The sequence below is a fragment of the Aquarana catesbeiana genome, linkage group LG03 (assembly GCF_042186555.1).
Source record: "Aquarana catesbeiana isolate 2022-GZ linkage group LG03, ASM4218655v1, whole genome shotgun sequence".
Classification (NCBI taxonomy): domain Eukaryota; kingdom Metazoa; phylum Chordata; class Amphibia; order Anura; family Ranidae; genus Aquarana; species Aquarana catesbeiana.
In genome coordinates this window covers 675,018,956-675,045,409 of record NC_133326.1, presented here as the reverse complement: position 1 = coordinate 675,045,409, position 26,454 = coordinate 675,018,956, and the positions used below count along the sequence as shown (strand labels likewise).

The 26,454-nt window shown below is 45.1% G+C and overlaps 1 protein-coding gene across 1 annotated transcript in view; it reads right to left on the bottom strand.

Annotated features, from left to right (window-relative positions):
- Positions 1–26,454, bottom strand: part of STAG3 (STAG3 cohesin complex component) — a 127,447-nt gene that overhangs the window by 16,162 nt on the left and 84,831 nt on the right. Inside the window, exons 25-29 of the mRNA XM_073622889.1 lie at positions 23,486–23,587; positions 14,301–14,449; positions 5,705–5,827; positions 4,070–4,302; positions 3,299–3,449 (exon numbers count right to left, since the gene is read on the bottom strand). Of these exons, the coding sequence (XP_073478990.1) occupies positions 3,299–3,449; positions 4,070–4,302; positions 5,705–5,827; positions 14,301–14,449; positions 23,486–23,587 (758 nt within the window). The remainder of the gene's footprint in view (positions 1–3,298; positions 3,450–4,069; positions 4,303–5,704; positions 5,828–14,300; positions 14,450–23,485; positions 23,588–26,454) is intronic.

The window sequence follows — 26,454 nt, the reverse complement described above, 5'->3', positions numbered from 1 at the left end:
GGGTACCCCTGATGACGTCACCTTTGACGAAACGATCGTCGGGACGCCACACTCACATGCTCTGTGCATGGTTTTTTAAAATAACTTTTTTGGCTTGTTTGCACTGGAGCTGTGCCCCCAGTTTGTATGCAGCATTGCCAATAAACCACCTAAGAGACAATATTACACTATCTTGGGTCTTTTGTCTCTTTACATATTATATACACCTTGTTGCTGAGGCTATCTGATGTTCTGGCTGCTGTTTACTGTCTGGTGTACATAGAGGCTTCTGGTGAGAGACGCTTGGATATCCTTCAAGTGGATCTTTGAATCCAAACAAGCGCTTTGTGACCCCCCTGAGTAAGGGTGGTCGCTGGCTTTCTGGTAAGCCTTTTATCTTAACTATGGTGATGGGTGACACGCTGCCAAACATCTGACCAACGCTGTCCACTTTTGTGGGTTCTCCTCCACTGAATACTAGTGGGGTCTCCTTCACTAAACATTAGTCTATAAGAACTTTTCCTTTTCATTCTCTCTTTTTTTGGATTTTTATATTTGTATATCAGTCACATATGAAATTTTTTTTGATGTTCACTTTGTTATTCCATATTGCACAAATTACACATTTGTTTATTGCACGTTTGAACATTATATTATGTAATATGCTATAGGTTACTTTTATTAATTTCACTAGTATTCAATGTTGCATATTAGGTATAGTGATATTGCATATTGCACATTGCACTTTAATTATCACATGCTGATAGGCATTGTGTCATTTATGTTTTCAGTTTAATTTAGCACTGCAGTTTATATTCTGCCCTAATTTTCCGTGCCCAATATTTGGGTTATAGTGTTCAGCTGCTCATTTACACTGAAGATAGTTCTTAGTGACATTGGCTGTATGTTTGGGGTTGTTGTCCTGCTTCAGAATAAATTTGGGGCCAATCACACACCTCCCTGATGGTCTGGCATGATGGATAAGTATCTTTCTGTATTTCTCAGCATTGAGGACACCATTGATCCTGACCAAATCTCCAACTCCATTTGCAGAAATGCAGCCTCAAACTTGCAAGGAACCTCCACAATGCTTCACTGTTGCCTTCAGACACTCATTATTGTACCGCTCTCCAGACCTTCCCACAACAAACTGCCTCCTGCTACAGCCAAGTATTTCATATTTTGACTCATCAGTCCAGAGCACCTGCTGACATTTTTCTGCACCCCAGTTCCTATGTTTCCATGCATAGTTGAGCCACTTAGCCTTGTTTCCATGTTGGAGGTGTGGCTTTTTGTCCGTAATTCTTCCATGAAGACCACTTCTGGGCAGACTTGTCTGGACAGTAGATGGATGTACCTGGGTCCCACCAGTTTCAGCCAGTTCTTTGCTGATGACACTGCTGGACATCTTCCGATGTTGAAGGGAAGTAAGCATGATGTATGTCTTTCATCTGCTGCATTAAGTTTCCTTGGCCAACCACTTCATCATGGTCATCCACATTTCCCATTTCTTTGTGCTTCTTCAATTCAAAAGAGCTTGAACAGAACATCCTGAAACCCCAGTCTGCTTTGAAATCTTTGCCTAGAAGAGACCTTGCTGATGCAGGAAAACTACCTTGTGTCTTATTGCTGTGCTCAGTCTTGCCATGGTGTATGACCTGTGACATGAAACTGTCTTCCACAGCCTCACCTTAGTAGCAGGGTTTGGCTGTTCCTCACCCAGTTTTAAACTTCCTACACAGCGGTTTCTGTTTCAGTTAATGACTTTGTTTCAACCTACATATGAAATTGATGAACGTTGGTACCCGCCTGTTATAATTGCTTAATTATACACCTGACTCTAATCCTACAAAATCCCTGACTGCAAGTGTAAAGTCTCGTATACAAGACAGGATTTTCCGCCAACAAAACCGCAGAATTGAACACGAACGTAATCACTTACTACGTGGTTTTTCAGCTCTTTAGTGCCACCCTTTGGGCTGCTCCTGCTAATTTCGTGTTAGTAGAAGATTTGGTGAGTGTTTGTTTCTGAATGGCCGTTCATCAACCAGACATGTTGCGGAATCGGAGGAGATAACGTGTTATTTATTATTGGCCTTGGAGTTATTGCTTTGACCCAAGTCCAGTCCAGGAACAGGAGGAGGAGGAGTTCTTGGACCAAAAATTGATTGCTTTAATAATCGTGACCAATTATGTCATAAACCTTTGCTGCGAGAGCTCCAGGAGAATAATCTGGATGATTTTCAGGATTATCTCCGGATAACGGGCCCCTGCTTTCACCAACTCTTGACATTGTTGACCCCCTATATTAAGAAGCAAGACACATGCATGAGACTTTTATCTTTTTGGTTGAATATTAATTTGATTTGTTATATTTTCTATATTTTTGGATGCATAGAATGCACTTTTTGGTTAAGTTCTATTGGCTGATATCATGTCTAATTGTATTTGTTTTCTTTTTTTAATGCACAATAAAAAAAAAATGTGGAGAATAAATACATGGCTATGTGTTTTACTTCAAATGACAGTTTGGGAGTAGGCAGTTACATTTAAAAAATACAATGTAAAATTAACAAGGGACACCAACATAGTTGTATCTTTGATCTTAAAAACTACAGGATAATGGTGTTGTGGTTAAAAAAAAAAAAAAAAAAAAAGCATAATAATATTATTCTTGATATCACTAGAAAAAAGCCTTTGAAAATTTGTTTGCAATAACTCCATCAGTATCACCAGCAAAGCAGCTTCATTATTATCCCATTAAAGAAGAAGAGAATTGTGCGCTGCATTTTGAGATTTCATAATTTGCCACGTCACGAATGTTAATTCTCCATTACGAACGCTAGTTTACAAGACCGACCGCTTCTGGCTCGTCCTTGCTTCTGAGCATGCGTGTTTGTACTTTGGACTTTTGTCCAACGGACTTGTGTACACACGATCAGAAAATCCGACAGCAGACATTTGTCCGCGGAAAATTTGAAAACCTGCCATCCAACATTTGTCTGCAGAAAATCCGACAACAATTGTCCGATGGAGTGTACAAACAGTTGTATTTTCCACCAACAGCTTGTCATCACACAACTGCCGTCGGAAAATCCGATCGTGTGTACGAGGCTTAAGAATTGATGCTGGTTTGAAGCCAAAGGGCAGTCACACCAAATATTGTTTTGATTTCGATTTTTCTCCTGTTCGCTCACTTTGCATTTTGTAAATTGATAAAAATAAACAATTGAAATATATATTTTTGAAAACTTTAGCACAGTACTGTAGATAATGTTTAAAGACTATACACGTGACAATGAATAAATGCTTTCCAGACCTCATATCGAAATCGGAGTCCGATCCATCAGTTTCTTTTTCTCTTGCTGGACTTGAAGCTTCACTCCTCTCTTGCACCATTGTGGAGGTCAGTATTGGTGCGCCTCTGGGCTCCTCTTCACCCATAACACTGCTGGAATCTTGAAAGTTATCTGTTGCAAGACAGACAAAATAACGTTCGCAAAGACCCAGTGCTGAGCACTTTCACCTTTAGCATCGGTTCATATATATACAAAAATTGGATGCGTTTTTTAACCGGTGAACCGTAACATGTTCAATGGAGCCGGTTCACATATGTCCGCGATCTGTTTTTGAAAAGGGTTCTTTGCAATTTTGGGTCCGGTTTAGGTGCAAATTCAGGTAAAAATTTGCACCTGAACCGATGAACAAATCTGCGCCGGACTCTGGAATGCAAACCGCAGCCGGACATGTGTGAACCCAACCTTACAGCTGGCCAACGTAGCAGAATAGGAGGCGTGCTGGGATTTTAGAAAAATACCGCAGTAACACAATGTCTTCTAGATCACCATTTATTCTCACAGCAGCAAGGGAATGCTGGCAAGGTGATCGAAGGTTCAAGGGATACCCTTTACACAGACACTGTCACTTCGCCCTGTGTCTTTTTAATCGCTTGGGCACCATGTAACTTATATACGGTGGCAAGGCGGCTCTCCTGCACCGGATCATGTACTAGGTGCGCAATCTGGCACTTCCGGGTAGGGGGCGCGCGGGACCTGGCTGTGGACCTGGCGGCAAGCGGTTAATGTCTTACCCTTGTCAGTTCTTCTCTTCTTTCTGTGCGGTGAGACCCTGGGCACTCTGGCTGACTTGCTGTCCTTTCCTCTACGGCCTCTTGCATGGCTGGGTGTGGTGGTTCCTGGTTCACCGTCAGTACTGAGAGATTTCTTGTAGGCGTGAAGGGGAGCCCACATTTCACTGGCCTCATCTCTGTACTGCTGATCAGAAGGGATGCACTGCTTACAGGTTTCATCGCAGTAGTTCAGGCTGAAAACGATGAATGGATTAGACACGAATACCACAAACGAATGTATAAACAGAACATATAAGAATTTCACAAAGTGACATTTGTAGATTGACCACACAAAGCATAATAATAGGGTGGAAATCCTCTTCTGTGAATAAAGCATATTTTATATTGTCCTCCTGATTTAAATGCTGGTACAAAAGGTAAACATTTGAGTTTTTCTCATGTTACAGCTGTGCAGGTCTAAACCTGGAAAATAAAAGCTTGGCTCCTATAATACAGCCAGAATGTCTCCTTTTCTGCTTATTTCAAGCAAATAGTTTACAGTGAACCTGTGCTTTACCCATGCAACAGAAAACGACTCCAGACGGAAGTCTGGCCAGGCTGAATAGCATGGTCACCTGCATCACTTTGTAACCAAAATTGGCACAATCTGAATCTCTGATATTGATGTGAAAAAACCTAGTAAACTTCAGGGACAACATGTTCACTTGCTGCGCTAATATACCCCATCCACTTTTAGGTACCACTGTAAATATTATTCACTTTACCTGTCAATGGCTAAAATGGTATGGCCAGGGCTGCTGTTAGAAACCACGGGCCCCATACAGCCAATCTGATGGGGCCCTCCTCCAAATAAACGCAGTTTACTATGCTTCAGTTATGACTGAAAACAGTGTGTGATCAGTGGAGATCACTCATTGTGTTCATTTAAGAAAGGAAGGACCCTTTTCCCCACTGTCCATCCTATTGTGTACTTGTGCACTGCAGGGGTGGGGTAGGGGGTCACACAGATGGGGGGGGGGGGGGGGCCTAGTTAGCAGGGGGAAATGCAGAGTGAGGGTGATGGGTACAGCGTGCGCACACGGGGGGTGGGGGGGGAGTGGGGTTGGGGTTTCTGGAACCAATGCCCTGTCTCTCTGCAGCAGCTGAAAGCCTGAAAGCCAGTGGGAGGGAGAGGAGGAGATGGCTTTCGGTTGGCGATCACCCTCCCTACCCACATATGATTCACCCTGCTGCCTGGGCCCAGTATGGGAGAACCGGAGGTACCCCCTTATCCACGACCCTGGGTATGACTGATCAGTGTATTAAAAAAACCACCATACATTCTTTTAGCCATCATATCCTTAACACCCAACCCAACATCACGCCCTAAAAAACCTGAGAGCATACTTGCATTATTGATGTCAAAAGTGTCTAATAAGTTCTTAATGTAGTGGTGCTATAATCACACAGCACCAAGAACAAAAGGTTCAATGTAGTAGTATTCTTTGCAAAAGTGGACTTCTTAGGATTGAGTCTCAAGACTCTACTTACAGGCATTCAAGGTATGGGCTGCTAGAGGAAATGGCAGTGTCGGTCTAGGGAGTGTGGATTTTTCCTAGTAACGCTGATTTTCTTTGTAAGGTAAAGTTTACTCACAGAGCTTTTTTGTCCTGCTTAAGAAGTTTGGGTGAAAATTCGCTCAGCACATCAAGGAAGAGCAGGTTCTGGGAAGACCAAGTGGCATCTGTGGAGGCTCGCAGGGAGAACTTAATACCCTCTCTAGAAAAAGAACATCAGAGAAAGGCATCATGAAGGTGTACAGCAGGTATAACATTATCAACGTTTTTTTTTTCAAATCTAGTCCTGATGTGTTATAGAAATAAAGTACATCTAAAGCCATTTTATTTTAGGGTATGGTCAAAACCCGTCAGCTTTTTTTTTGCCATCTGTGTCCCATTCCAGCAATTTCCCTTTGCTTACTGTCCTGTAGACACAAAAGAAAGGTAGTGGAAAGCTCTCTAAAGTGAGGGGAATCGCTTCTAAGATCGTTGTCACTGGACTGGTGTTCCCATGTGAAGGTTTCTGCTCTATTCCCCCATAATCCCCCCTGCTGTCACACACAAGCTGTGATGGCGGTCAGATCCCCGCTCCTCTCTTTCTTTCCTAACACAGAGACAAGGGGAGAGGAACCTTTAGCCCAGTGGATTACATCTAGTGGCAACCATACAGGGGTTATGAAGGTGGATTCTCACAGTTGTGCGATGAGCTTGGTGTCATTCCCGGAGCTTGTAATTGCGTTATGTGTCATTTTATCTTTGCTTAACCACTTACTGACCGCGCTATAGCCAAACGACGGCTACAGCACGGCCAGCCAGTTCTAGGAGGGCGTCATATGATGTCCTATCATGATCATGCCCGCCACACGTCCTCCGGACACAGCTGATCACAGATCGAGGTAGAGATGCAATCAGCAGCTCTTTACCATGTGATCAGCTGTGTCCAATCACAGCTGATCACAATGTAAATACAAGCCAGTTATCGGCATTCCTTTCCTCACACTGACAGCGTGAGGAGAGGAGAGCCGATAACCAGCTTGTGCAAAAGGGACACGTACAATGATAATCAGGGCACTGATGATCATTGACCTGATTATCAGTGCAGTCCCAACAGTGCCCACCAGTGCTGCCATTCAGTGCCCATAAGTGTCTCCTCATTAGTGTCACCTATCAGTGCTGCTTATTAGTGCCACCTACCAGTGCCGCCTATTAGTGCAGCCTCATCAGTGCCCACTAGAGCCGCCTCATCGGTGCCCACCAGTGAAGGAGAAAAATTACCGCTTTGCAAAATTTTATAACAAACTATGAAAAAGTTTAGTTTTTTCAGTCTTTTTTTTTTGTTTATTTAGCAAAAAAAAATGTTTTTCATAAAAAACTATTTGTGTGAAAAAAATTATAAAACTTTCATACGGGTACAGTGTTGCATGACAGCGCAATTGTCATTCAAAGTGTGACAAGCGCTGAAAGCTGAAAATGGGCAGGAAGGGGGTAAAAGTGCCCAGTAGGCAAGTGGTTAGTAAAGAAGTTTATTGCGCTACTAGGGCATGCGGGTCCCTGGTCAGTTTTTTTGTTTAGACTGTCCACAGTCCTTGTTTTGCCAATTCAAGGGATGGCTGCAAAGACCCTGATATAGTAAAAGCTGCAACACTGGTTCAGAGCTTTTTTTTGGCTGGTCACACCTGAGCATGAGAGTGGGATTAATGGTGATCTGGTTTATAAAAAAAAAATCAGATTTTTGTGATTGTGATTGAACATCCAATGAGGATTGGTCCCATGGAAAATGATGATCCTGATTGTTGTTTAAAATCTTCATTATACTATTCAAAATCAATCATTTGGAACCATTTCATTTTATCGTGGCCCGAACGGTTACCAAATCATTTAAGCGGCCCGCGCTCTTCGAAAAGGTAGTGCACCCCTGCTTTAAAGGATTCCAGGCAGATGTATAAAATAACCTTTAGTATTCCTTCTACAGTCAGGAATACAATTTTCAGGTAAGCGAGATTTAACAGATTTGTTTCTAAATTTGCAAATTTAGATGTACACAGCACCAGTCATAACTGCTAATTATCACGGCTTTGCTCCTTCAGCATCTCTGTGCAGCTGATAAATTATATTATGCCTAATGCTCACAGATTAATGGACAGTCAAAATAAAAATAGACTTCAAGTATGTATACTAACGTTATTTTAATAAATGTATTGATATATGAATAAAATGGGGCTGATAAATTGTAATTTGTACTGTAAAATCAATTTTTTGGGCACTGGAACCTTTGAGTTATACCGCTGTCCACAGGAGGATTGGATTCCAACATCTGAAGATGGCATTAGAAGTAGTCGAATCGTCCATCTGGTAAAACCTGTGACTTGAAGACCAGGGGCAGCCTTGCAACCCTAGAAAATAGAAGTCTGATGCCAAAACGCCCAAGGAGTACTCACAGTCCTGGTGGAGTTATGCCCTGTACACACGATAGGATTTTCCGACAACAAAATCCATGTTTTTTTTCCGACGGATGTTGGCTCAAACTTGTTTTGCATACACATGGTCACACAAAGCTTGTCGGAAATTCCGAACATCAAGAACGCGGTGATGTACAACACGTACGATGAGCCAAGAAAAAAAGTTCAATAGCCAGTGCGGCTCTTCTGCTTGATTCCGAGCATGCGTGGAACTTTGTACGTCGGAATTGTGTACACACGATCAGAATTTACGACAACAAATTTTGTTCTCAGAAAATTTGAGATCCAGATCTCAAATTTTGTGTGACGGAAATTCCGATGGAAAATGTCCGATGGAGCCTACACACGGTCGGAATTTCCGACAACAAGCTCCCATCGAACATTTTCCGTCTGAAAATCCTCTCGTGTGTACGGGGCTTTAGACTTGACTAGAAAAGGGAAATCTGATCTTTAAGACCAATGAGCTACTCAGGAATGGTGGAATCAGAAGACATTCTGAGGACCATCTAGAGTGGCAAAAAAGAAAATCCAACTTAAGTAATGGAGAAGCGGATAGATACACTTGAATAGTCTGAATAACATCTGTGGGGAGAAATCTCCATCTAGTTAACTGCAAATTGACACAAAGAGGGAAGGACAATGCCCTGATTAAAGTGAAACACAAAGACCACCTTTTAAGGAAGAAAGGTCTAGGACTCAGGACCACCTTTTCCCTATACAAAACCAAAAAGGGTACTTTGCTGGATAAAGCTATTGGTTCAGCCAATCCTCTAGCAGAGGTGATGGCAATAAGGAAAACAACTTTTTTTTGTGTCAATGCAGAGAGAGGGATGTCTCTAAAGAGTTCAAAAGGGGCTTCTGAAGCGCCAAAATCAAATTCCACAGAAGTAGATGGAATTGGATCAGGGAGAACCACATGGGAGATCTCTTGCACAAAGGCCTTGATCACAGAGTGTAAGGCCAACTGTCTCTGGAAAGAAAGAAATGGCACAAGCTGGAATCTGACCCTTGATGGTACTAAGGGCTAAACAATGGTCCAGACCAACTGCAGAAAAGAGAGGATCCATCCCACAAAGAAACTACTGGAATGTAAGCCTCTAGGCTCACACCATGCAAAGTATGCCTTCCACTTCCAATGGCAGACCCTGCAGGAAGTAGACTTTCTTGAACTGAGCATCGTAGAGATAAAACTCTCAGTGATGCCTGTGTCCCTCAGAATCTTGGTTTCAACAGCCATGATGTTAAAGCTAATTACTGAGAAGCAGGGAGGTCAAACCATCCTTCAGACGGAAGATCTGGTTGATCTTCCAGAGCCCATGGTGCATCTGTGAGATACCTTACCAGGTCAATGTTAGCACTGAATTAAAACCAAAGCAAAACCCATATGTAGAAGCAGCCAGACAGCTCCTGGACTGGAGCCTATAAACCTTAGACCAGTGGGTTTGACATTTCTTCTGGAGAATGAATGTTCTTTGCCTGGGAAGTACCCAGGACCAGCCCCAGATATTCAAAGTGAAGGGTTGGAGTCAGCAAGGACTTCTGAATCTCTGCAACATCTGGACAGTCAGGTGCACATTGCCTGTCAGAGTTCCTGCAAGAGGTCATCAACCAAGTAGACCACAATTGGGATACCTCGAGAGTCATGGAGTGTAGACAATAGAGCCAGCATCTTTGTGAAAAAAGTGCAAAAAGGAGAAAAAACTGCGCTAAACCAAAAAATGGTGAACTACAAATATAAGCTGCTAGCACGCAAACAAAGTCTACAGAAATGAAATAAAAATTAGTGCAGCGCTAGACAGAATGTGACTAGATGTGTGGAGACATCTAGAACTTACCCATACAAAAGATAAGATCAAATATAAATCCACTATGTCTCATGAATAGTACTAAAGCACAATGCAAGGACCAGTGGAATGTGTAACATAAAAATACACTATAACAACATGTGACTAGTATATTCAAAAAATGATAAACACAAATCTAAGTCAATAGTGTTGTTCAAACACTGTGACAAAAATGATATAATAAGCATAAGTGTCCAAACAAACAAGTGCAGTGAAAGGGAGCAGCCTCCAGATGAAATCTGAGACATAAAACCCAAATAAATTAATTGGATGCCAAAATACACTTGAAGGTGGTATAAATGAGAGGTTGGGTACTTTTACCGGATGTGGTAGACACATATACCATACAGCAGTGGGTCAAACAAGCTCGTAACACCTCAATTCCTGGTGTTGAATGCAAAAATCCTGCGACTCCAACCATGCGTTTTCTATACCATAAGTCAGGACGGTAATGGGACCAACAGCCTGATGTTCACACTGGATGTAGTTGTTCCGTGACTCCAACCGTACGTCTCCAGACCATAGGACAGGATGGTAATGAACCCAGCAACCCAATGGATCCGAAGGGTGGTACCGTAGGAGGAGCAGGGGGAATCACCGTGATCTGAACTTGGAATAGAATGAAAAAATAAGCTCCATATGGTGCAGATCAACCAAAAATGGTTTTAATGTAAAAATATCGTACAACTTAATGCAGAATACAAAAAAGTGATCACAAGATAAAAATATGAATAAAAGCAAACGTGGGAAGCGAAAGAATGCTGGCCCGCCGCGTTTCGACTCTATGGGTCTTCAACTGGGGCATCATGTGGATGTCCTGCAGGATAACAGCCACCGCGTGCCCGTGGGGGCGCGCATCACAGCGATCGGTGGTGCGGCGTGTCAGTCTGACACACCGCTACACCAATCTCGGTAAAGAGCCTCCGACAGATCAGTGCCGCCTATCAGTGCCACCTCATTGGTACCACCTCATCGGTGCCCATCAGTGCAGCCATTGCCCATCATTGAAGAAGAAAGCTTACTTATTTACAAAAAAAATTTACAGAAACAAAGAAAACCTTTTTTTTTTTCAAAATTTCCGGTCTTTTTTTATTTGTTGCACAAAAAATAAAAATCGCAAAGGTTATCAAATACCACCAAAAGAAGACTATTTGTGGGAACAAAATGATAAAAAATGTGTTTGGGTAAAGTGTAGCATGACGGCGCAATTGTCATTCAAATTGCGACAGCGCCGAAAGCTGAAAATTGTCTTGGGTAGGAAGGTGTATAAGTGCCTGGTATTGAAGTGGTTAAATGAAGGGACATCCTCAACTGGATTGGTAAGTGCCGTGTTAAGGCAAGTGATGGCCAGATCCACAGAGAGAACAGACCAAACTCCTCATTAAAAGGAAGTACGGTTAGTACAGAAAATTCAAAAACAGGATGTGACGGGAAGGTTTTGATGGCCTTCTGGGCCCTATAGGACCCAAGCCCAGACACAATACTGGTAAAAGAGACCGGCTGATCTTCTACTTTCAGGGTGTGCTATACTGCAGTGGTCATCTACCCTGTCCTCAGGGCCCACTAACAGGCCAGGTTTGCAAGATAACTGACAACACAGGTGATATATAATTTTCTGCTCAGTGATTGCAGTATTCTAGTCTGCATCTCCCCAACGTAATACATAAAACCTGGCCTGTTAGTGGGCCCTGAGGACAGGGTTGATGACCACTGCTATACCGTATCAACGAGGGTCAAAATGGTCTCTTTTATTTAGGAGTAATAGATGACTGCGCCCAGGGGAAAAGTCATCAGTCACTAATTAGAGCGATTTGTTATCCAAGTTACTACAGCCAAAGGTTTGGAATCAGTCCAGGCTGCATGTAGAACAGGCTCTGAATCTGCAACGGAAATGTACAGCAGCATATTTGTAGCCTCTGCGGTCAGGGTCAAAGGCTGGGCAATTTGAGACGTATAAAGTTTGCATGGCTGTTATAAAAACCTCCTCAGAGGGGAGCAGGCCAAGCAATCCTGGAGCCAGAAAAGACTTGGATCTCATAGCAGGAGCAGCAGCGAGGAGGTGCCTCCTTAATGCTGTCCGCCAAAAACAAGCCACAGAGTGATGTGCGACACTCCACCTAGTGGAATGACCAGCGCTCAGTCCCACAGCATTCATCCCTTCCACAGCAAGCTGGTGGGTATCGGGTGATTCAAAATAGGCGGCAGGGGACTAAAAAATGAGGCAGCTCCTGGTGCCCAGACCAAACAGCCCACTCATAGAAGCCTTCAGAGACAGTACAAAAAGCGCAAGGGTGAACACAGAGGCGATACCAACAGCTCTGGACCTGGAAAGCGCTCTGCAGCTAATTTAACCAGAACCAGTTTTAAGAGGTGCCCAGCGCCCAAGAGTCATTTTCAGGCTCACCCTGTGATGTTCAATTCAGTAAGGTTTGGTCACAGTAAAACCAAAAGATGAGACAGAGGACAACTGTGTCGGGTAGCTGTGAAAAAGCAAAGAGGCTTCCTGCAAATACATGGAGATGAATCTTGATGGTTAGGTAGGTAGGATAGAAGGGTTATCCCAGCATGGACAATTATTTTTTGGTTGGCAGCGTTTAATCCTCCTGTAAGTGGCAGCGTAACCCAACGTTTTACAATTTCCTATGTCCCTCAATGGGTAAAAAAGAGGTTTCATCATATCTACCTGGAGTCAAACTTATTAAGTGAGCATGTACCAAGACACTTTAATTGGAGCTTCCACAGGGCTGAGGACTCGCTTCCAGGTTACTGTTTAGGAACATTTCTAGATAGGAAATCTTTTATTTTTTTAGTTCGGGTCCACATTATTTATTTATTTTTTCACTGCAGATTGCAGAGTCTTTTACAAAACTTGTGTGTTGGTGTTCTTTTGATGTCATTTTGGTGATCAATAAACGGCATTTGGATTTAGATCGATGTGCATCCATTTCTTCTTCTAACTGGCAAAGTTGTCAGACACCCTCTACTCTCTGCGCTTTATTGCTGATGTGTAGTAGTAACTTGCAGGTGTGGTTAACTGTGTAAAAACAGTGTGAAAATGAGCACCAAGTCAAACACGCACACCACATATGAGCCCTTTTGGGCGGGAGCAGGTGCTTTTAACCCCCTAAAAGGGGTTAAAAGCGCCCATGTAGCGTCGCTGCTGAAGCGCTTTGCAGTAGCGCCGCTGCCGAAGCGCTTTGGCAGCGCTGCCCATGCATTCCAATGGGCAGGGGTGGTGGAGGAGCAGTGTATACACCGCTCGCAAATCGCCCCAAAGATGCTGCTTGCAGAACTTTTTGTAAAGTTCTGCAAGCGCACCGCCCCACTGTGAAAGCACCCGGGCTCTCACACTGGGGCTGCAGGGGAGGCATTTTTCAAGCGCTATTTTTAGCCCAAAATGATTTGTTATCCCCCTTATCAATTTCCTGGGCATGTTTCAATAATTTGCCTACAACACCTTGAAAGACTTATGCCACGTACACACGAGCAGATTTTCTGTCAGAAAAATCTTTGATGGTTTTTCCGACGGAATTCCGCTCAAGCTAGCCTTGCATACACATGGTCACAGAAAAGTTTTCTGAACTTATGACCGTCAAGAACGCGGTGACGTACAACACTACGACTAGCCGAGAAAATTAAGTCCAATGCTTCCGAGCATGCGTCGAATTGTTTCCGAGCATGCCTCGGAATTTTGCTAGAGACGATCGCATTTTCGGATAGGAACTTTTTCCGACCGAAAAATTGAGAACATGCTCTCAATCTTTTGCTGACTGGAACTCGGCCAGCAAAAGTCCGATGGAGCATACACACGGTTGCATTTTCCGACCAAAAGCTCTCATCGGTCTTTTGCTGGCCGAATTTCCGATCGTGTGTACGCGGCATTAGTTATGTTTGCTTGCTAAGGCCCCTTTCACACTGGGGCGGTTTGCAGGCGTTATTGCGCTAAAAATAGCGCCTGCAAACCGCCCCTAAACAGCCTCCGCTGTTTGTTCAGTGTGAAAGCCCGAGGGCTTTCACACTGAAGTGGTGCGCTGGCAGGAGAAGAAAAAATCTCCTGCAAGCCGCATCTTTGGAGCGGTGAAGGAGCAGTGTATTCACCGCTCCTAAACCGCTCCTTCCCATTGAAATCAATGGGACAGCGCGGCTATACCGCGGTAATACCGCCGCTATAGCCGCGCTATACGAGGGGTTTTAACCCTTTTTCGGCCGCCAGCGGGGGGTTAAAACCGCACCGCTAGCGGCCGAATAACGTGGTAAAACAGCGCTAAAAATAGCGCTGTTTTACCGCCAACGCCCCCTACCGCCCCAGTGTGAAAGGGGCCTTAGAGTCTGGAATCTGGATTCTATTCAGCACATGGAAGTCAGTAAGCTTATAGCTGTCCGCTCTCACTTGTGTAGAAGTATGATATCCTGTCGATTTCTCAACTGATCCGGCCCCAACAGAAGAGCAAATCGTCTTGCAAGATCACGAATCTCAAGGAAAGAAGGTGCAAAGTGACTGTCAGGAGAATCATCCTCTAAAAGGAACCCTGTATAGGACTGTGAAAAAAATAAATGTTTAGTACAAACCTTTCTTTTCAAATTTAAATGGCATTTTTTCCATAACTACCTAATTGTTACACAGAATGAATAAAAAAAATTTTTTTTAATAAGACAATCCTGTAATTTGTATTTTTTTCTGGTTTCCTCTTTAACAACCTGATTGGTTATTCTGTATCCGTGCTTCAGTTTTACAGATGAAAGGTTCTGTGCAACTCATTTTTAAGTGGACTGATCCTGTAATTAAAAGGTGTTTATAATTGATCTGTGTAGCTTTAAAAGAAGCTCCACAAAATCCTTTGCTGCAAATCACCTTTGGGAATGTTTCTGCAGCTGCGGCATTATCTCCTGGACAAGGTAGCCGAGTAGCACACAGGCTTCAGTCTGTTCATGAACTGTCAGATCTGAGACAGTTCATTAAATTGTCCTGTGCTGAGAAGTCTATTTCCCAGAGCTGCTTAGGGAGCGAGGCCTTTGTGAACAGATGGCCCTGCAGATGTTGCCATGTAAAACCTGCTGCATGATATCCATCCAGTCTGTATGGTTATCTAATACTCTACACTGACATTAAACTAGGGCTGCAACGATTAAGCAATAAAATCGATAATAATCGATAATTAAAATCGTTGTCAGCGATTTTCATTACCGATTAGTTGGTCTAACGGCATCTTCCTCCCTGCCAGGCCCGCCTCTGTCCCAGTGAATCCTGTGTACATGGCGGCGGCGCTCATGAGAATACAGCGGCGCTCATGTGACCAGGCACGTCCGTCTCTCTCCTCCTCGCTGACCTTACCTCCCCCTCAGCTCCGCCCGCTGATACCTCGAGGGAATAGAGAGAGAGAGGCAAGAAGCAGCCGCGAGCGCCGTGATATAAGGTTATTGTGATGACAAGTTGACAACAAGTGCCCCTTGATCATAAGTTTTTCTGGGGGGGAGGAATAGTGCCCCATCATAGGTGTTCCAGGGGCTGGGTGTAATAGTGCCCCATTGGTGTTCCTTGGAGGGGGGGGAATAGTGCCCCATTGGTGTTCCCGGGAGGAATAGTGCTCCATCATTGGTGTTCCCAGGAGAAATAGTGACCCATCATTGGTGTTCCCAGGAGAAATAGTGCCCCATCATTGGCGTCACTTGGTGGAATAGTGCCCCATCATTGGTGTTCCCGGGAGGAATAGTGCCCCATCATTGGTGTTTCTGGGTAGAATAGTGCCTCATCATAGGTGTTCCGGGGGGTGGGTGTAATAGTGCCCCATCATTGGTTTTCCTGGGAGGGGGGGAATATTGCCCCATTGGTGTTGCTGGGAGGGGGGATAGTGCCCCATTGGTGTTCCTTGGAGGGGGGGAATAGTGCCCCATTGGTGTTCCTGGGAAGAGGACGGGGGGAATAGTGCCCTATTATTGGTGTTCCTGGGAGGAATAGTGCTCCATCATTGGTGTTCCCGGGAGGAATAGTGCCCCATCATTGGTGTTCCCGGGAGGAATAGTGCCCCATCATTGGTGTTCCTTGGTGGAATAGTACCCCATCATTGGTGTTCCTGGGAGGAATAGTGCCCCATCATTGGTGTTCCCAGGAGGAATAGTGCCCCATCATTGGTGTTTCTGGGTGGAATAGTGCCTCATCATTGGTGTTCCTGGGAGGAATAGTGCCCCATCATTGGTGTTCCTGGGAAGGGGGGGATAGTGCCCCATTGGTGTTCCTGGGAGGGGGAGGGGGGGATAGTGACCCATCATTGGTGTTCCCAGGAGGAATAGGGCCTCATCATTGGTGTTCCCGGGAGGAATAGTACCCCATCATTGGTGTTCCCGGGAGGAATAGTGCCCCATCATTGGTGTTCCCGGGAGGAATAGTACTCCATCATTGGTGTTCCCGGGAGGAATAGTACCCCATCATTGGTGTTCCTGGGAGGAATAGTGCCCCATCATTGGTGTTCCTGGGAGGAATAGTGCCCCATCATTGGTGTCAGTTTGAGGAATACACAGACCTCTCATACCCACACTCCGGTCCGGAGCCGCCACCTCTCCTTCCCACACTCCGGTCTGGTTCCTCCAGCCTGCTTTGATCCGGTCCCTTGCCCCAGCCTACTCCCCTCCCCCCTTTTGTGTCTGGTCCCTTGTCCAACCAAACTCCCTTTCTATCGCAACCCCGTCTGGTCCGGTTCCTCTCCCATATTCCTCTCTTCCAAACTCCCTCCCAACCTACTCCGTCTAACGCCTGGTATCCAAACTAGCTAATTCCCTCCCACCCTCTAATACGGTCCCCTCTTTCATTCAGGGCCAGCCCCCTCACTGCATTGTCACTAATGAATGAGGAATTTACTTTAGTAGTAGTTATGTTGTGATGCAGTTTGAGTGTAACACTCAGTTTTTTCATTATTATTTGAAATAAACTGAAAAAATGGCACATTCATTTTTTTAAAAATGATTTTATCCAATTAATTGATTAATCAAAACAATAATCGGCGAACTAATCGATTATGAAAATAATCGATAGTTGCAGCCCTACATTAAACACACAATTTACATTTATAGCTTATTAAATTATTATTTTATTTTTACCTATTTTATTAGAGATGTTAGTATTTCATTAGATACCAACAAACCTTGCATCTCTGACAGAAGTATGTGACTCTCAGTAAGGCCCCTTTCACACTTATACGACTTCAAAGTCGCGCGATTTTACCACGATTTTGCCGCGATTTTACCTCTTCCCGACAACCCTGGCCGTTGGTTGTCGGGGTCTGTGGGCGGGGGGCTTATCGGAATCCCTTTAATAAGGGGGCCCCCAGATCCCGGCCCCCCACCCTATGTGAATGAGTATGGGGTACATCGTACCCCTACCCATTCACCTAGGAAAAAAAGTGTCAATAAAAACACAGTACACAGGTTTTTAAAGTAATTTATTAGGCAGCTCCGGTGTCTTCTTCCTACTTCGGGGGTCCTCTTCCGACTTCGGGGGTCTCTCCGGCGTCTTCTCCGGTGTCCGCATCTTCTGCCGGCTCCACCGCTATCTTCTGACGCTCTTTTGCCAGTGGTGGCTCGGACTTCTGGATCGTCTTCTTCCCTCTTCTCTTACTGAGATATTGACACGATGCTCTCTCCAGCTGCAATGGTCTCTGAGCTCTCCACAACGGACTTCTATAGGCGGTGACCCCGCCCCCTATGCCGTCACAGTTCCTGGGCATGCTGGGACTGTGACGTGTTAGGGGGCGTGGTCACCGGGTGATGACCACGCCCCCTTATGACGGCACAGTCCCAGCATGCCCCGGGACAGTGACCTCATAAGGGGGCGGGGTCACCGCCTATATAAGTCCATTGCGGAGTGCTCAGAGACCATTGCAGCTGGAGAGAGCGTCGTGTCAACATTGGAAGAAAAGAAGAAGGCAGAAGTCCGGGCCACCGCTAGCAATTGCGCTGCAGAAGATAGCGGAGGGGCCGGCAGAAGATCAGGACACCGGGAGGAGACGCCGGAGAGACCCCCGAAGTCGGAAGAGGACCCCCGAAATCGGAAGAAGACCCCCGAAGTCGGAAGAGGACCCCCGAAGTCAGAAGAAGACCCCGGAGCTGCCTAATAAATTACTTTAAAAACCTGTGTACTGTGTTTTTTATTGACACTTTTTTCCCTAGGTGAATGGGTAGGGGTACGCCATACTCATTCACATAGGGTGGGGGGCCGGGATCTGGGGGCCCCCTTATTAAAGGGGGCTCCCGGATTCCGATAAGCCCCCTGCCCGTAGACCCCGACAACCAACGGCCAGGGTTGTCGTGAAGAGGCCCTTGTCCTCATCAACATGGGGACAAGGTGCTTTGGGGTGGGGGGGCCCCGCAGGGTGTCCCCAATGCCCCAAAGCACCCACCCCCCCATGTTGAGGGCATGCGGCCTGGTACGGTCAAGGGGGGGGGGGGGCGCTCGCTCGTCCCCACCCCCATTCCCGACCGGCCGGGCTGCGTGCTCGGATAAGGGTCTGGTATGGATTTTGGGGGGGACCCCATGCCGATTTTTCGGCGTAGGGGGTACCCCTTAGATCCATACCAGACCTAAGGGCCTGGTATGCCCCTGGGGGGGAACCCACGCCGTTTTTTTCATTTAAAACTTGGTGCGGCGTTCCCCCTCAGGATTCATACCAGACACCTGTCAGCACTGCCTGTCGCTCATTGCGAAAGGGAAAAAAAAGTTTTCCTTTCCCGATCAGCGAGCCAGGCTTGTGCTTACAAAGTCGTACTGAAATCGTGTCTATATTATTCAGGCACGATTTGCATGCTACTTGAGGGTTTAACATTGAGGTCTATGGAGTACAACTCGCATAGAAGTTGGACCAAAGTAGTGCAGGGACTACTTTCAAATCGGCACGACTTAAAGTCGTGCCAATATGAATGGTAGTCATTGAAAATCATGGAGAATGACTTGTCATACGATTTTGCAGTACAAAATCGTGGGACAAGTTGTATGGGTGTGAAAGGGGCCTAAAGGACAATCCAACTACAATATTATTACAGGATTTGTATTGCATCGACAGTTTGCGCACGCTTTACAAAATAAAGAGAGACAATAGAGTTACAATACAGCGCAGGGCAAGAAGAGCCCTGCTCGTGACAGCTTACAATCTAAAGGGAGGGACAGGTGATACAAAAGAGTCAGGTGAAAGAAAGAGGTGGAAGGCGCGTGATCTTACGCTTTGATCATACTGATATAGTTTATTTATACACAGAAACAAATAAATGCATATAAAAAGTAGCTACGTTTTCAAAAAAAACAGGGTTACATAATATACACATTAAAAATTTTAGAAGTTGGAAATGCCCATGCAAGGGCAAGTGCTAAAATGTGGCTGACGCGTTTCGAGGGGTTCCCTCTTCATCAGAGCCTTGAAGAACAACAGGAGAAGTCTAGTTGGGAGGCATATCACATGGTAAGCAATGGATTCTCTTTAGCTTTAAAGAGGAAGTTAACCCCGGACAATTTCCTTTTTTTTTCCAGTTTTATATACTATATATGATTGCAACTTTAAATACAGCAAAATTGGCAAAAAACAAGTCGGGAAAATACCTTGTTTATCATATTTTGTATCGCTTCACTTCCGGGTATCGGCCGCGCCATGTCTACTGCTGTTTCTTGAATCTAGTATTGACGTCATTTCCGCCTTTACTAGGTTTCCCTATACAAATCTTGCGCATCGCCTAAACCAAGCCTCTATCTCGATTGCCGTTACTACAGCAACTAAGCTAAACCATAGCTGAAGCTACATAACTTGCAAGGCGGTATCGCGAGACTTCCCTCTGTGCCGTTCAGAGAAAAAGTTAATGAATGATAATGACCGGCATGCAGAGGGGGACAGAAATGGCACACACTTCCCTGGGTGCCGTTAAAGAATAAACCTACTGCACAATCGCGCCTGACGTCACCCACACTTGCAGGGCGATTGCTATGGAAACTGCAACAGTGAGTACACTTTCACAGGCAGCGATCAGCTGCCTGTGCTATGTAGATTTGAAAAAGCACAAGTTGTATTGGAGGGTTTACAACCACTTTAAAGCTGTCCACATCCCAGCGCTCTATATATTGTAGACAAATGTGGTTCGTATTTTGATCTAATACAGCCATGAGTCTTTTTGGGAAAGATACAACAAGTTTTTCACACCTGGATTTGGGGATCCTCTGCCATTCCTCTTTGCAGATCCTCTCCAGTTCTGTCAGGTTGGATGGTAAACGTTGGTGGACAGCCATTTTTAGGTCTCTCCAGAGATGCTCAATTGGGTTTAAGTCAGGGCTCTGGCTGGGCCATTCAAGAACAGTCACGGAGTTGTTGTGAAGCCACTCCTTCGTTATTTTAGCTGTGTGCTTAGGGTCATTGTCTTGTTGGAAGGTAAACCTTCGGCCCAGTCTGAGGTCCTGAGCACTCTGGAGAAGGTTTTCGTCCAGGATATCCCTGTACTTGGCTGCATTCATCTTTCCCTTGATTGCAACCAGTCCTCCTGTCCCTGCAGCTGAAAAATACCCCCACAGCATGATGCTGCCACCACCATGCTTTACTGTCGGGACTGTATTGGACAGGTGATGAGCAGTGCCTGGTTTTCTTCACACATACCGCTTAGAATTAAGGCCAAAAAGTTCTCTCTTGGTCTCATCAGACCAAAGAATCTTATTTCTCAACATCTTGGAGTCCTTCAGGTGTTTTTTAGCAAACTCCATGCGGGCTTTCATGTGTCTTGCACTGAGGAGAGGCTTCCGTCGGGCCACTCTGCCATAAAGCCCCGACTGGTGGAGGGCTGCAGTGATGGTTGACTTTCTACAACTTTCTCCCATCTCCCGACTGCATCTCTGGAGCTCAGCCACAGTGATCTTTGGGTTCTTCTTTACCTCTCTCACCAAGGCTCTTCTCCACCGATAGCTCAGTTTGGCCGGACGGCCAGCTCTAGGAAGGGTTCTGGTCATCCCAAACGTCTTCCATTTAAGGATTATGGAGGCCACTGTGCTCTTAGGAACCTTAAGTGCAGCAGAAATTTTTTTGTAACCTTGGCCAGATGTGTGCCTTGCCACAATTCTGTCTCTGAGCTCTTCAGGCAGTTCCTTTGACCTCATGATTCTCATTTGCTCTGACATGCACTGTGAGCTGTAAGGTCTTATATAGACAGGTGTGTGGCTTTCCTAATCAAGTCCAATCAGTATAATCAAACACAGCTAGACTCAAATGAAGGTGTAGAACCATCTCAAGGATGATCAGAAGAAATGGACAGCACCTGAGTTATATATATGAGTGTCACAGCAAAGGGTCTGAATACTTAGGACCATGTGATATTTCAGTTTTTCTTTTTTACTAAATCTGCAAAAATGTCAACAATTCTGTGTTTTTCTGTCAATATGGGGTGCTGTGTGTACATTAATGAGGAAAAAAAATGAACTGAAATTATTTTAGCAAATGGATGCAATATAACAAAGAGTGAAAAATTTAGGGGGTCTGAATACTTTCCGTACCCACTGTATATATATATATCTATAGATATATAGATATATATCTATATATCTATAGATATATATCTATATATCTATAGATATATAAATATATATCTATAGATATATAGATCTATAGATATATATATCTATATCTATAGATATATATATCTATAGATATATATATAGATATATCTCTCTATATATATAGAGATATATCTATATATATATCTATATATATCTCTCTCTCTCTCTCTCTCTCTCTCTCTCTCTCTCTCTCTCTCTCTCTCTCTCTCTCTCTCTCTCTCTCTCTCTCTCTCTCTCTCTATATATATATATAGAGAGAGAGAGAGAGAGAGAGAGAGAGAGAGAGAGAGAGAGAGAGAGAGAGAGAGAGATATAGAGATATATAGAGAGGGATTCCATATATGTCTGTCGGGTGTACCTTCATCCGAGTGTGTAAACATGTTGCAGCCTGCATGCATCAATTTAAGAACAGGAGGCAGTTGCTTCAGTGTGGGTTCTATATACCTCTTATCAGAGAGTTGCCTTGTGCTGTCCAAAGGATTGTAGCTTTCTCCAACTGTGTGAGACAACAGCTCTGCATCTTTCTGTCCCATTGAGGACCTCTCCCACATACAGGGAGATAAATTAGGACAGGGGTAGACAACCTTAAAAAGGTGGATAGCTACCTGAACAACAGTCAAAGATCACCGGGCACAGTGGCGCCTCCTCACACCTGATTTAAATCTCTAATTGCCGTACTACTGTGCCGCAAACGCATGCATTGCATGGCAATCATGGGTTTAAATCCAGTTAGAAGGAGGCAACATATCGCCTCCTCACCACCTGTCAAACACACTCGGATCACTTTTCAGGGGAGCAGCTGTGCCTGCTGCATGTGTGAATGAGCCCTTAGTTGCATTCAGCAGCTGCACCCTTCGCGCTCGTTCACGCAAAGTTGGGGGGGTGGTAAAACCCTGCAGTTGATTCGCGGCTTTTCCTATGCCAATCCCTACCATCTTTAGCTGCTGGGGCAGCAGACAAAGGTGTACACAAGCCGCAGAAGGTATTAAAACCCCCCTTTTGCTTTTGGTGGGTGCTACCACCTGCAAATGCGACCCATTCAAGAAAATGAGGCCACTCTGAAAACGCATGTTTCTGTGGGGGCAAGGGGTTACAGGTGGTGAGAAAGTAACACAACGTTGCCTGCTTTAACCCCTTGTTTGCTGCACTGCACAAAGTTGCAGGGCATTTGAAGAGCGTTCTCCTTCACTTGAATGGGTCATGCTTGGCAGGTGCTACACCCACCAACCATGACAGGGCATATAACTCATGATATGTGTGTAAACCCCTGGCCACTGCAGCTAAAGAGGGTGCCGTTGGGCAGGGCGGATAAAAACATGTCTTAACTATGGGGGTTTTACCACCCCCCAAGCTAAAAATGCAATTGAATCCTTACTGTTCTGAGCCCCCTATAAGGCTGCTTTCACACTGATGTGCTGCGATTTATCCGCACCCCAGGTGCAGCACAGTACATCTGCGACCGTCCTGGGTTAGCTACGCTTTGCCATAGACTTCTATTATATCCTGCAGGTGTGGGGCACTTTCTGAAAGTGCACCAAAAATCCTGCATTTAGAAAGTGCACCAAACTCGCATATAATAGAAGTCTAGCAATCCCGCAGAAAAGCTGCTGGTACACTGCATCAATGGTGTGGCTAAACCGCAGCACATCAGTGTGAAAGCAGCCCTATACTATTATGTCCGGTGTATTGCTTTACACTAATCTGAAGATCTTTCCTGCTGCTGGCAACACTCTGGAGACTGCTAGAAGGGATAAGAGGTGGAGTGCAGTTTGTATCACTCCACATGGGACAGGAGCCGGCACTACAGAGGAGGCATCGACTTTTGCGGCTCTTGCTCCCTACTACAGCTCCAACTTTACCCCTCTGCATTGCGCTCTGTTTGAATCTCTGGGATGGCGGGTCAGCAAGCCCAGACTTGGATCTACCAGTCACTTGGCCGTGATCTACCGGTTGCTGATCCCCCCCCCCCCCCCCGCATTAGGATATACATTAAAGATAGACCATACCTGGGTCAGACTCAGGAGGATGGTCCTGGTGCTCTCCTCCTTGCTCACTGAGCGGGATCTGTGAAGGGTTTCCTTAATGATGTCCCCATAGTGAACATAATACTGAAAGGAAGGAAAGATTTTGTGTGGAAAGTTAAAGTGGAACTTTAGTCAGAAACTGAAGTCCTGCTAGATGACTTCAGGCTGGCCTCTTTAGCAGGTATAGCTATGTAAAACATTAAAAAATAAGTGCCTATACGGTTTAAAATCCAGTAATACACATTCTCACCCTGCTCTGCACATGCTTATTTGCTCCCCATTGCTGGCATTCTGCTGAAAATCAGAGCCACTAGAGGCCAATCTGCTGACAGCCTAAATATTTACTGCTGTTCAGTGGCTCTGGGCATTCACACACACTCATTTTGGTAGCATAATTATTAATGTGAAATGTATGTTCCTTGATAAAGAAAATCCTTTTTAATAAGGTATGGGTAAAGTTCTGCTTTGACATCCTATTGCCGCATACACCGCGATCGGACATTCTGACAACCAAATCCATGGATTTTTTCCGACGGATGTTGGCTCAAACTTGTCTTGCATACACACGGTCACACAAAGTTGTCGGAAATTCTGAACGTCAAGAACGCGGTGACGTACAACACGTACAATGGGCCGAGAAAAATTAAGTTCAATAGCCAGTGCGGCTCTTCTGCTTGATTCTGAGCATGCGTGGAATTTAGTGCGTCGGAATTGTGTACACACGATCGGAATTTCCGACAACAGATTTTGTTGTCGGAAAATTTGAGAACCAGCTCTCAAATTTTTGTTGTCGGAAATTCCGACAAAATATGTCCAATGGAGCCTACATACGGTCGGAATTTCCGACAACAAGCTCCCATAGAACATTTGTTGTCGGAAATTCCGATCGCGTTTACGCGGCATAAGAGTGGTGCACAAGGACCCAGTAAGTAAGCCTAAATATTAAAGGGTAACCATTACATTTATATTTCAGCTACAGGTGGACTGGTAAGCCTCTATTACTGCAGCTCTAAAGGGTTTAAATCTTTCCATAACATAAAGCATCTCCTCTCCTCCTTTTACACCTGTAATTTTGTTGCTGGCAAAATCTTGACTGTGTTAGGATTGCTACACATTCAAGCCAAACATTAGCTGCTTTTTGTGCAATGCTCCCTCACTGACTGGATCAGCAAACCATTGCTCTCTTGTTGCTAAATATAAGCTGCTAGCAAGAGAGCAATGTCTTGATCGCCGAGTCGGGAAGTGCCACACGTGCAGGGCCGGTGCTACCACTAGGCAAACTAGGCGCCGGGGGGGTGCCCGGCCACTGGTGTTCCTACTCTCTTCTCTCTGCAGCAAGCAACTAAGTCTCAGCATCAGCAGGCAGCCACCGCTCCATTTGCACATAGTGTCAGAGTGGAGGACTGTGTCTGTGTCCCGACTCCCGAATGAATTGAAGCAAGCAAACATTCATTGATGGGCACTGGTAGGCTGCATTGATGGGTGCTGGTGAGGCTGCATTAATGGGCGCTGATGAGGCTGCATTATTGGGCGCTGATGAGGCTGCATTAATGGGCACTGGTAGGTTGCATTAATGGGCGCTGGTGAGGCTGCATTGATGGGCACTGGTAGGCTGTATTGATGGGCACTGGTAGGCTGTATTAATGGGCGCTGGTGAGGCTGCCTTAATGGGCGCTGGTGAGGCTGCCTTAATGGGCGCTGGTGAGGCTGCATTAATGGGCGCTGGTGAGGCTGCTTTAATGGGCGCTGGTGAGGCTGCCTTAATGGGCGCTAGTGAGACTGTATTGATGGGCACTGGTAGGCTGCATTAACGGGCACTGGTGAGGCTGCATTAATGGGCGCTGGTAGGCTGCATTACTGAGCGCTGGTAGGCTGCATTGATGGGCGCTGGTGGGCTGCATTTGATGGGCGCTGGTGGGCTGCATTTGATGGGCGCTGGTGGGCTGCATTTGATGGGCGCTTCATTAAAAAGGTGGGGCATACAAGGGCATGGCAAAGGGGGTGGAGTCAGGGGTGGAGCGGCAAAATGAGGTTTCGCCTAGGGTGTCAAAAATCCTTGCACCAGCCCTGCACACATGAGTGACATATCTGAGTGTTTAACTGGCTGAATGTGCGCTCCACAGCTATCCTGCCACTGGCCACTTCTCACCAGCATCAGGACCATAAGTGTTACAGGAGCTAGGATAAACAAAACAATATAGCAAGGAGAGCTGAGAAAAGCCAACAAGGCATGTTAGTGGTTCAAAAATCCACAATTCATCCACCTGTGAAAACCTGGCAATCAAATCCCATTCCTTGCCATTGTAGTAACTGTTATGGCAGAACAGAATTGTCTGCAGCATTTTAGCCCACTAATCGTTTGGGCGGTTGGTCTCTTCATTGTCTATAAACTTACATTAAAAAGCAGAATTGAACCTATGTTAATGGGGCTAAGCTTTCAACATAATGTTCAAGTATGCACAGCATACTCCTGTCACTGCTGAGTCCCCTGCTATGGCCGTCTCTGCAGCTGCTTCCTCCAGTTCCCATTGTGATCCTCTTTGGACACTGGACAGCCACTGATGATGTATGCATACAGGAGTTACATCGCGCCTGGCACCCAGCTCTATTCGTGGCATACCAGCAATAGAGCCGGGATGGCACATGCAGTGTACACAGAAAAGAAACATTGCCGGGAAAAAAGGTTTTTAGGCAAAAGAGACCTGTCTCTTCTACCAGAAAACTCTACATCCTGGGGATTTTTTTTTTTTTAGTTCCACATTAAAAAGATGCCTGGCATTCATATGTGAATGTGATCAGCAGCTGTCCAGCGACCAATCACAGCCAAAAAGCCTCCAAAAATTGTGTTTAAATTGTTTGTTTTTGTTTTGTTCTTTCTTCTGGTTTGTTTTTTGTTTTATGTTCATGCATTTAAAATTTTCATTATATACAGTATCTCACAAAAGTGGGTA